The sequence below is a fragment of the Amphiprion ocellaris genome, chromosome 3 (assembly GCF_022539595.1).
Source record: "Amphiprion ocellaris isolate individual 3 ecotype Okinawa chromosome 3, ASM2253959v1, whole genome shotgun sequence".
NCBI classification, from domain to species: domain Eukaryota; kingdom Metazoa; phylum Chordata; class Actinopteri; family Pomacentridae; genus Amphiprion; species Amphiprion ocellaris.
Genome location: NC_072768.1, coordinates 4,539,227 through 4,550,468, shown reverse-complemented (window position 1 = coordinate 4,550,468; position 11,242 = coordinate 4,539,227). Strand labels below are relative to the sequence as shown.

The 11,242-nt window shown below is 37.0% G+C and overlaps 1 protein-coding gene across 1 annotated transcript in view; it reads left to right on the top strand.

Moving 5' to 3' along the window:
• The window catches only part of sspn (sarcospan (Kras oncogene-associated gene)), a 13,238-nt gene extending 3,661 nt beyond the window's left edge, over positions 1-9,577 (top strand). Inside the window, exon 3 of the mRNA XM_055008934.1 lies at positions 9,055-9,577. Coding sequence (XP_054864909.1) covers positions 9,055-9,210 — 156 coding nt within the window. The 3' untranslated portion in view covers positions 9,211-9,577. The remainder of the gene's footprint in view (positions 1-9,054) is intronic.
• The last annotated feature ends 1,665 nt before the right edge of the window (positions 9,578-11,242 follow it).

Below are 11,242 nucleotides of genomic sequence, written 5' to 3'. Positions count from 1 at the left end.
TTTTTTTTTTTTTTACTTTTAATAAAATGTATGCAAGATATATCCCATGGACTTCAAAAGTCCCTCAGTTATATATTGACCCATTTGTGTGTCACAATAATGGATTTTTCACCATGTTTTAAATGACCTTAACATTTGCCCTCCTGACATGCAGCTTGCATATAGTGAGAGAGAGAATATAACCACAGTGCTGCAACCAAACAGCTGTTTTGTTCAATATCTCCAAAAAATCTGAACATTCTTGCAAAAATTTCCTTCAGTTTTAATTAGTGACACTTATCGATAATGATTAGTTGTTTCCGTGGCGCTTTAGGCATCGCACTGAATCACTGTGTTCTTAATTTATGATTTGTAAAGGTTGCATGATGCCGCCTCAAGCTTTAGAAAGCAGCTTTCATTCAATGAAAAGGTCAAATATTAAACTAAATGCATTCAAACATATTTGTAAGATATATTTCATAATCTTACTTTAATGAAATACTTCATTACTTTATTGCTTTGTGCTCATAAAATCACTTTATGTTGAAGTTTTTGTTCTGCATTGTTTACAGCCCATTTACAGACTTCTGGAAGCAAGAAAAAAATCACCGTATTCTTTTTCTTGCTAAAATGCAATTTGGTGGATTCATTTCATGCTTAATCTCTGTTTTGACTCAATTGTTACTATATAAACAGACATTGTGTAGAATCCATGAAGAAAAACAATAGAAGATGACTTTTCATCTGATAGAAATAAAGCCCAGACGTTCCAGTGAGCTAAAAACTGATCCTGACAGCAGTAACACAACCTGGGCAGACTACACTTCATGAGACTGGAACCAGACTGAACTGGGCTGTGGCTTGTGAAGGTGGATGCCAGGCCAGTAGCCAGCATGACTCAAACAGCCTGTAGGCAGCCACAAAGGGAGGGAGGAAGGAGCTGGGGTGAGGAAAGGGGGACTCAGACAGGCAGCTGGACTGAAGTAACTGCATGATTTCTCTGTGTTTGAGCTCTTTTCATCTAGGAGCAAACGGAGAGAGCTTTGTGTTTAAAAAATACAGGTTGATGTTTGTTTCATTATTAGCTTTACCTGAAGTACTGACAACTATCACCTACAATCTACACCTGCTGAGCAGGGGATGGAAAACGTGACACTGTTTCCATAGCAAATTGGATGGAAAATGCACCTGCAGGTACTGTGTAACTAGTGCAATGCTTCATCTGCTTAGTCGATGACATTTGATTGACTGAAGGTAATATGGAAATTATTTCTTGCAGAAGCCTGAAGTGTGATATCTGAGAGTGCATCGTGGTTAAAAAAAAGACGCCAGTACATGCATTTCCTCTTTCAAGACTGTCATACTGTTTGTGGTTAGAAATACAAGGTTTCTTCTCAATCAGTTATTTACTGTTTCCTTTTTCCTATTTTGTCAACACACATAAATTCAAGGTCAAAATATCAAATATATTCACATCAATAAATTGACTTTTGCAACTGATTGTTTCATTTTTATTAATATCAATGACTGGGTTGAGATTGGGCATCTTTAACTTGGCATCCTACAAGCCAGGCCATCTTTTAAGCTTGTATAAGTGCAGGATACGCATTTTCAGGTGAACATATTAGCAGAACTGATGGAAAGTACATATTTCAACAGAACCAATGAAGTTGTTCTCTAAGTAAAGCTAGGGTGCAAATCTATGATTAATGTGTGACATCAAGAGACAAAGGTGTCTCTGTCGGGGTGTGATTGTGCTTTACGGCAATCGTTAACTGGAGGCTGCTCGAGAAACGGAAAGACTTTCTCATGGCAGTACATTTAACACGTTCTAAACATGACTTAACAAACAGCAACCAGTCCTTCAGTGTTGATGCAGCTCAATCTATATATTGCTGGAATTATTCATTATCTCTGTTTAATGATTCACTCTCTGCATAAGCTCACGCTGCACGTACTGCACCATGTGCAAGCATGTGGACCTGTTTGCACAGTTTTTTTCCATGTGTTTGTTTTGTGTTGTGATGTTGATGCGTCATGTGACTACAAGGGCTCCATCTCACAGCCAGACGCAGGAAGTCACATGCCAGTCACGATGGGGGGCATGTTTATTTATAAAATGACGATGACAAGGGACCTTCCATCTTCCTACTCGCGAAGTAACAGCTTTCTGTGTGGTCAGTTGAGCTTCCAAGGCAAGAAAAAAAAAACACCCTGAATAATATCTAATTCTGGTGGCAACTCCTGCAGCTGTGAGTCTTTGGAGGAAAGTGCAAAGACAAATCAATGCTTCTACTGACATGAAACACTGCAACTTTCACTTCAGTATAAAAAACAGACTGAATACCCTGCAAGCATTTTAATTATTACTTTTACACATGTACATCTATTAGAATTTGAGTATTTTCAGCTAAATATATTGTTTAAATGTAAATGAACGCACCTACAATCAATGTTCCCTGTAATTTTTCATGAGTCTGAGCAAACACACAAACTCCCTGAGCGTTCCTTGGACCACTGTGAGCAACATCAGACGTGTGCACTGTGGTCACACCAGCATCACATCCATTCAAGTTACATGGTTCATTAAAAGAATCAAATTACAGCATTTACATTTCTGTTAAAACACTTTGTCAACAGGAGCCAGTTGAAGGCTGCAGTGATTTTAGTGACACTACAATGTATAAGAGTGAAGTTATTGAATATTTTTCTCTCTTTACTGTTGCAGCGGTTTTGCAAATTGCAGACGGACCCTGTTCACTCCATAGACACCAATGTTATTCCTGTAGCTTGAAAGACAGCTACTTTTGATAAAACTGGGCTTGTAGCACATTGTCTGCCTTGCAACAATGGGAAAGAGGCACCGTTTATGTTTTGACAACCTATATCTAATGAGTTATTGATGCTGGAAGTCCCAATCTGTGAATATCTTTCCAACTTTACTGAACTTGGGGCCACTACCACCTAAGGAGTGATATATTTAATTTTATTAACACGGAACTAAAAATTTCGTATTGTTTTATTATCACAGGTTCTGTCTGAAAAGAGGTGGCATCATTTTAAACAGTGAAATCAGACTAATAAAATGTAATGACCAACCAGTGAGTAATACTGGGTTCTGCAAAAACATAAACAACTTTTTTAAAAAATCTAAATCTTATCTTAACACAGTTAATGTATTAACTTATTTTTGTGTGTATGCATGTATTTATTGATTTATTTAGTACTGTTAACATATCAGAGTTCTGAGTGAGTTTTTCTTAAGACAGGCAAAGGCCATTTATTGATTACATTATAGGCTTTTAGATATTTATTAAAAACTAAAAAGCATTTAAAAAAACAACTTAGGCATTTATTGAGTCACTAAAATACTGTAGAGTACAGACCACATCAGCATGATTATAAGCATCCTCTGGTAAATTAACAACCAGATACTGATGTCTCTCACCATATGGACTTCAGGAGATGACTGGGGGATGATAAACTGTGACCTACTGGTTGGGTTCTCTCTGTTCTCATGTTTCTTACATGTTTGTCCCCTGACAGCCGGGTCCTAATGTTTTTTGAGCAACACACCATACTATGACGTTTTTACAATGATGGTTCTACTATGGAACCAGTTTGACATGTTCAGGTGTTCTTTGTGTGAAAACTCAGAGATTTCAGGGATCAGAAGGTGGTTTTCAACTTTCTTTGTTAACTTTCTGCTTCAACTTTAAATTAAATTTACTTCACTAACCCAGCCCTCTGGACTTCCAGGAAGCTGTGTTCCTATTGGCTGTCCAGGTGGCTGCTTGGTGTTATCAGGAACACCTGAGCAGCTTGGTGTTATCAGGAACACCTGAGCAGCTCAGTGTCTTCCTGCTTTGTTTAGCTGCAGACAAACATTTCCTCTGTTTCTCTTCACCACTGAACCTGGTTTGGCTCCATTGCTTTAGTTTGTTCTTTAGGCGTTGGCTTGCAGCTTCCAGCAGTAAAATCATCTTTAATGTGTTTCTTGGTGTGTTTTAGGGCTTTGTACTGGATAGTTGTCTTGGTAAATGTGGTTCTTTAGCCACAGTTAGCACATGGTGCTAATGTGTGCAGTGATTAGTGGATTTGGTGCAGCTGAGTTGTGTCTTTATCTTGGCTGTAGTGAGTCTTCAGAGGTTTTTGGTCAGACACATTCTGTATTCTTGTTTGTGAACCAACGCTGGTTGTCCAGAAGGTAAGAGTTCCTGTCCTGATTCTCTGTTCTCAGAGGTTCTCTGGTAGGATGCAGGAGACTTTAGCGTTTGGTTTGTGCTAGTTTGGTTTTTGTAAGATTTCATTTGGACGACTATCTTGAGGCCCCTCCATGTGGTTTAATGAGGTTTTCTGGAACAGTTCTACAAAGCAACCTGCAGCAGAAGAGACTTTGAGAGTTTTTAGGAAGTTCTGGAGAGCAGACTTTAGAGCAGCAGAAACATTTGTCAGCAGTTTGAGCAGGAGAAGGTGAGCTTCAGAGTAGAAATGAGGAGAAGGAAACCTTCTTGACCCGTGTGGTGAGGTCCTGTACCAAAAGTTTGAGCAGGTTGTGAAGAGTCTGTAGTTCTTTGGTCTGAAAGCACAAGAAGAGTCGACTCATTAAAGGAGAAAACAGGAGATATTGTTGGTTCTTCTGTCGCTCTGCAGTTTCCTTAGACTGAATATCAAGTTTATATTTTAAATGATTTGCCATGTGAGCCCAAGAAGACTTCAATAAACTCTCTCCATCCCCTGGACACAACATATTTTATTACCATGTTAAATCTTTTTTTAAAATATGTTTGAGTTTTGATCATAGTTTTAGTATAGTAATTTCTCTTTGTTTAGTTTTGTCATCTGTGTGAAAGGTGCTAAACAAATAAAGTTGAATTGATAAACTGAATAATTGACTAACTCATGATTGTGACAACAGAAGTATTTTCATTGTGATTTAAGGGTTTGTTTCATTTTCAAGGTTGGGGTTAAATCTTGACAGAAAAAAAGATTAAAGAAATAAACTACAGTAAAAAAAAACAATTAAATCAAAGGAAAAAAACATTTTATATAATAAAACTTTTAAAAAGAAAATTAAACATTAAATACAATTATATTAGACAATATATTTAATTAGATAATTAAATGGAAGATACAAAACGTAATTACGAAATTAAACAAAATTTTTTAAACAAAAATATTAAACATTAAAGATGAAATATTTTAGTTAATTAAACATTCAAAAAATACAATTAAACAAGAATATTACACATTTAGAGAAATACAAAATATTTAATTAGATTATTACACCTTTAAAAGTCAAAACATTTAATTAAAAAATTAAATGTTTAATTAGAAAATTAAATCTTAAAGACAATAAAACTTTAAATAGGAATTAAACAGAAAATACAATGAAGCATTAAAAAAGAAAATTAAACATTAAAAGGTGGTAAAACATTTAAAAAGAAAAACCTTAAAGATTTAATCGAAAAATTAAACATTGGGAAAGAAAATTTTTCAAACAAGCCGATAAAACATTTGAAAAAACAACAATTAAACATTAAAAAGACAAAACATTTCAAAATCAGATCAGACATTAGAACAGAATAAAAGGTGAGAAAAGAGCAAAACTAAACATTTAAGAAGAATCAAACTAAAGATAAAACCTTTGAAAGGGCACCAGTTAAACTTTAGAAGATCAAATTAAACAGAGGAGACAATAAAATGATCAAACGAGCAAAAACAGATAAAGACCTTAAAGTGTTTTCTAGTCTGAAATTAAAACATCAAATTGTTTCTTCAAACATTTCCTCTTTCTATGTTCTTGGTTTGATTGTGGACAGATTTACTAAAAACTCATTTCAGAAAACTGATTTCCAGATAAAGTCTACAAGTAGTTGAAGGCATCGATCAAACTAATGTTACTTTCTGATCTCCACAAACTTTACTGTTCAGTGAAGAGAATCAAAGTTTGTTAAGGATTTCTAAAAAACCCACAGGTGAAGGTCTGAGAAGAACTCAGATGGATGATCTAAATATGAAATCAAGACTCATGGTCACAAGTTTTAAGGCTTCTGTTAACCAGAAAGTTCAAACTAACAGAGAAGTACTGAGAAACTTTTAAGATTTCAGTCCTCAGACTGTCTGAAGGTTCAAACTAACAGAGAAGTACTGAGAAACTTTTAAGATTTCAGTCCTCAGACTGTCTAAAGGTTCAAACTAACAGAGAACTACTCAAGAACTTCCACAATTTCAGTCCTCAGACTGTCTAAAGGTTCAAACTAACAGAGAACTACTCAGGAACTTTTACAATTTCAGTCCTCAGACTGTCTAAAGGTTCAAACTAACAGAGAACTACTCAGGAACTTAGAAGATTTCAGTCCTCAGACAGTCTGAAGGTTCAATCTAACAGAGAACTACTGTGGGACTTAGAAAATTTCAGCCCTCAGACTGTATGAAAGCTCAGGTCCTGAGGACTCGGGAGGTGTGGGGGCTTTGGAAAGTCTTGGAACTGAGGGTTCCACCCTCCAGCACAAAGGCTGAAGTCCAACCTCCTGAGAAAAATGGTCAAGACGAGACTCAAGTTAAAAAAAAAACTCGAAAATGACAAAAAATAGATGATAAATGCGCAAAAAAAAGAAGAATTAGTATCTGAGCGAGTAGCTCAGGAGGATAAGAAGAGGACTACCAAGTGGAGGGTCGCAGGTTCAAGACCCGCCACTGGCAGTTTTCTTTCTTTGTCTTTGTCAGGATTTTGAGAAAATTTAAGAAGTGTCTGGTCTTGAACCAGCGACCTGCAGCTCCATAGGCAAATCCTTAACTCACTGAGCTACAGATCAGATACAAAGAAATAAATTCGTCGTCCCTTTGGCATCGTAGTTTCCAAGTGACCACATGGGCAGAGCCAAGGCGGAGTCTGGGTGGAGTCTGGGCGGAGAGTAGGCGGGGAGGTGGGTGGCGGCCTCCCCCCTCTACTCCCCCACCACCCACCACACCTTCCCCCGCCCGACAAGTTCCTCGAGTCTCGATGAGTTCCTCGAGTCTCGACAGGTTTTCCCGAGTTTCTTGAGTTTCCACGAGGTCGGAGGCAGAACAAGTTGTCATGAAGAGGTGTTGAAGTCGGCAAGGATGGAGTGACTTTTTACAGCGACTAGAAGGAAGACCACTAGAAGAGCAGGTCTTTAACCACCATCCATAAAATCCATGGAGTCGCTCCAGAGAAATGAAGGGAGGTCAACTTCTATCAACCTCCATCCAGATGTTCAACTTGATATCTTGGAGATTTTTAGCACCACAAACCTTTAGTATCACACTTTATTATCATTTATTAGGACTTTTTGTTGACAAACTTTATTCTTGTCATCATGGGACTGCAGTATTTAAAACTCTTCCTTCTATTTGACCTCATGTTTATTAGTTTTAGTGGAGAAAGTTTGAATTGTCAATTAGTCTCTTAAAAACTAAATAATAAATTGGATTAGTCAAGAGGTTTAAATTTCTTACTTTGTCATATTTTAAATATGACAAAAAAATATAAAAATAAAGCATCTTGAGACAATTTGACCTGTAATTGGCATTATATAAATACAATTGAATTAAAATTGTATGTATCTTGTAATGTTGGAGTAATTCAGCCATATATGTTAGAAAACACATTTTCTTTGTCTATTAATCTGTCGTTTTCTCCAGTAATTCATTTCTCGTTTTGGTTTATAAAATGTCAAGCCCAAATATATTCAGTTTACGGTCATAAAAACCAAAAAGATTTACATTCATGATGCAGGAATCAGGCAGTTCTTCACTTTTTATCTTAGTTTAGTCATAAAGATAGTTGATAATTTGTGAATTGTTGCAGCTTGTGAGCCGGAAAAGGTTTTAATCTTTGGGGCCGAGTGTCAGAAAACATTTAGAAACCAACATCAACAAAACACTCAACAAAGATTTGAACATCATTAAAGGGAAATCCAACTTTTGCATGACAATGTCTAATTAAAGGACATTTATTTCCAACGTAAATGTGTGATATTCATCCTCTGGAGCTTTCTCTTCACATCGTCTTCCACCTGGACTGCTTTGGTCGGGAGCATGTGCAACAAACATTTGAAAAACTGCACTTTAACATCAATGAATGACACTGAAGTTTAATCTCTACATAAATGAGACTGAGTCTGGATGTGCTGCTCTGTCATTAACTCCTAAGTTTAGGGAAAGTTCAAACAAAAGAGGACAGTTCAGATAAGACTTGAGAATGACCTTATTTTGAACAAACATCTCACACTTTCTGAGCTTCAGCACCTCTAGCAAGATATTTTAACAACAAGCAACTCAAGAGATCCAGAAGTTGGAGAGAGTTAGCTTTAGCTGAGCCAGAGAACATGTGGGATGCTAACCTAGCAAACATTTCAGACTTTTCTCTGTGAATTGAGAGAAATAATTTACTACTTAATGACAGAGCTACACATCGTAACTCAGTCTCATTAAAACAGACTCTAATTCAGTGTCATCCATCCATATTAAAGTGCAGTTACCCAAAATGTTTGTTGCATGAGCTCCAACAAAACCTGTCCAGGTAGAAGGCCACTTTGACAAACAGGAAGTGAAGGATTCCAAGCAGATTTATAGAAGGGGGAACCGGACTGTACTAAGTGTCGTCATATAGAGGGGTGTTTTGTGGGTTTTTAAGGCTGATAATGATTATTAGTGAGACATTTGGAGTAGATATTCATTTGCAGTAAATGAAAGTATTTAAAATCTTGAGTTAAATTTAGAAGAACACAAACTCTAACAGAAAACTTTGTTGATACGTTTTTGTTTTGTTTACAGATGTTAAGTTAAAGGAGTTTTATTTGTGATATATAACCAATCAAATCACTCCAGAAGACAGAGCGACCACAGGTAGATAAAGGTTCAGAGCCAAAGTAGCGCCATTTTTAAATGTATTTATTTCCGTAAATCAGTAAAAAATAAAATACTGCTAATCAGTAAATCAGTCAGCCCACAATTACTACAATTCTACAGTGGATGTGTCTTTTATACAGTATATGATGTATACACTAAGTTTGTTTCTTCCTCTGTTGTTTTCTGGATTGTACTCAGCTGCATGCCTTCGTCCACCCGGCATCCGTTGACTCGTCCCGCCTGCCGTCTTTGGAGCTGAAGCTGGATTGGAACAGACCAAAGTACAGTCCAATCACGATGCCAGCTGCCTCTCAAAAGGCTCCTTCATCTGGCAGGTGGCGCCACTTCTTCTGAGGGGAAGCTGAGCTGGCCCAGCAGAACTTTGGAGATGTGTTCCAGTGGTTGGTGGCTGTGTGGGGAGAAAGAGAGGGACCTTTGAATTGTTCAGAAAGGAAAACAGGGAACCCATTGGTAGTTTTAGTTGAGGGTGCTACTACGGTGTGTTTTTGGGCTTGAAGAGGTGAACAGGAAGAGTTTTTTTTCGTATTGATTATCTTTTACTTTGTTCCTGGTTGGAATGCCCATCAATGTCAACATGAAGTTCACTTTTAGTTCTGTTTATTTATTTTTATTTTACTAACACGCATTTGTTTTTAACCTCCTCACATATGTTGTTGTAAACTTACTCTTTCAAATAAATTCTCGTCTAACCCTCTGGAAACCAGCGTTTGGACTGTTTTTGTGTTGCTCCTCACCTACTGACAGCTGTGGACTAAAGGCTATACTGTGACGTTTTTAGAGCGACATGCTATACTATGATGTTTGTTGGGCGACACGCTATACTATAGGCTTTTTTAATTGACATATTACTGACCTTTTTTTGTTTTAGTTTTTTTTGTTGTTTTTTAACAACATATAAGAATTTGAACAGTTTTAAAATTTACTATACTTTTATTTGTGCAATGAAATATTATTCTATGGCATTTTTTAGACAACATATTATACTCTGATGTTTTCTTGAATAACATACTATTTTGACAATATACTGCACTGACATTTTTTGAACCACATATCATACATGACAGTTTTAGCAACATCCTATCATTTTGTGCTTTTTGAACCACATAATAATCTATGTTTTGTTTTTTTTTCTTGCCAACATGCTGTACTATGAACTACAGGCCATACTATGTTATTCTTGAAAGTATACTGTACTTTGACATTTTCTGAACTACATCCTATACTATGGCGTTATACACAGAGTGCTTTGGTTACATGTTGATTTATAATCTAGATTTTTTTTCTGTTTTGTTTTTTGACGGGATTACCACAGACCTGACTGTGAACACCGTTAACACCCACCTCAGGGAGACGCTGTCTAAGATCTCAAGGCTGCTTGGTTGTGGTCTTTCTGGCACGTACTCTTCCAAGATGAGCCGGGAAGTTTAACAATGATGGAATGACACCAGGTCTAAGCCGACAAACTTCCAATTCCTCCTCAACCCATAGTCTCTGGGAAACCTACATGGAGTAAGAGAAGTAGACAGAGAAGTAATTAAGTCTGTACACAACATATTAAAAAGAAATCATGCTAATAAATTAAGTACAAAGAACCGAATTTGCCAATATACTGGAGACCAGAGCTATTTAATTTGATAAGTATAACCTTGTTTAGTAACATTTGAATTATTTGAGAGCAGTCCTAAAGAACTGCCTGTAATCCCAATCATAAAATGGGTTTGGAGGAAGAACATAGATGGTAATGTGGATATACATGAGTTAGGCTTTATAACTACTGTACTATTACAAATGCTGATACTACTTCTACGACTCTAACAGCTGTTTATACTACTACTGCTGTTTGTACTTTTAGTATTACTACTACTGCTTGTACAACTATACTACAGCTACTATTAATCGTCTGGTATTTGGTTGTCAAGCTGCTAGCTCGCCTTAGTGTTTTGCTAGTGGCTAACTCGTTAGCTCTCATAGACTGGAAGCTCTCAACAAGATTTCATAATGAAAAAAGAGCCAAAAACTATTCTTACCTATGAAAAGTCATTCCAAGTTTCCTTGTCTCAATCGTACGACGCAGTGTGTAACTGTATGCAGCACAGTGAGCCGGCATACTTGCTTCCGTTTTCACACCGTCGACATCAACGGAATGCACTGAAACTTTTCCCCCACTAGCTTAGCCTCGCTGTAGCACGCAGCTCAAAGGGGCGTGTCCTATGTACTCATTCATATGTGGCTGCACATAAGGACGCCTGACGTTGATTAGCTGCGTAAATACCATTATATACAGTCTATGGTAAATACGTATGTAAATCGCATCACTGGCTGCAACAGCCAGTCACCGGTCACTCACTGACTCACACTGAAAAAT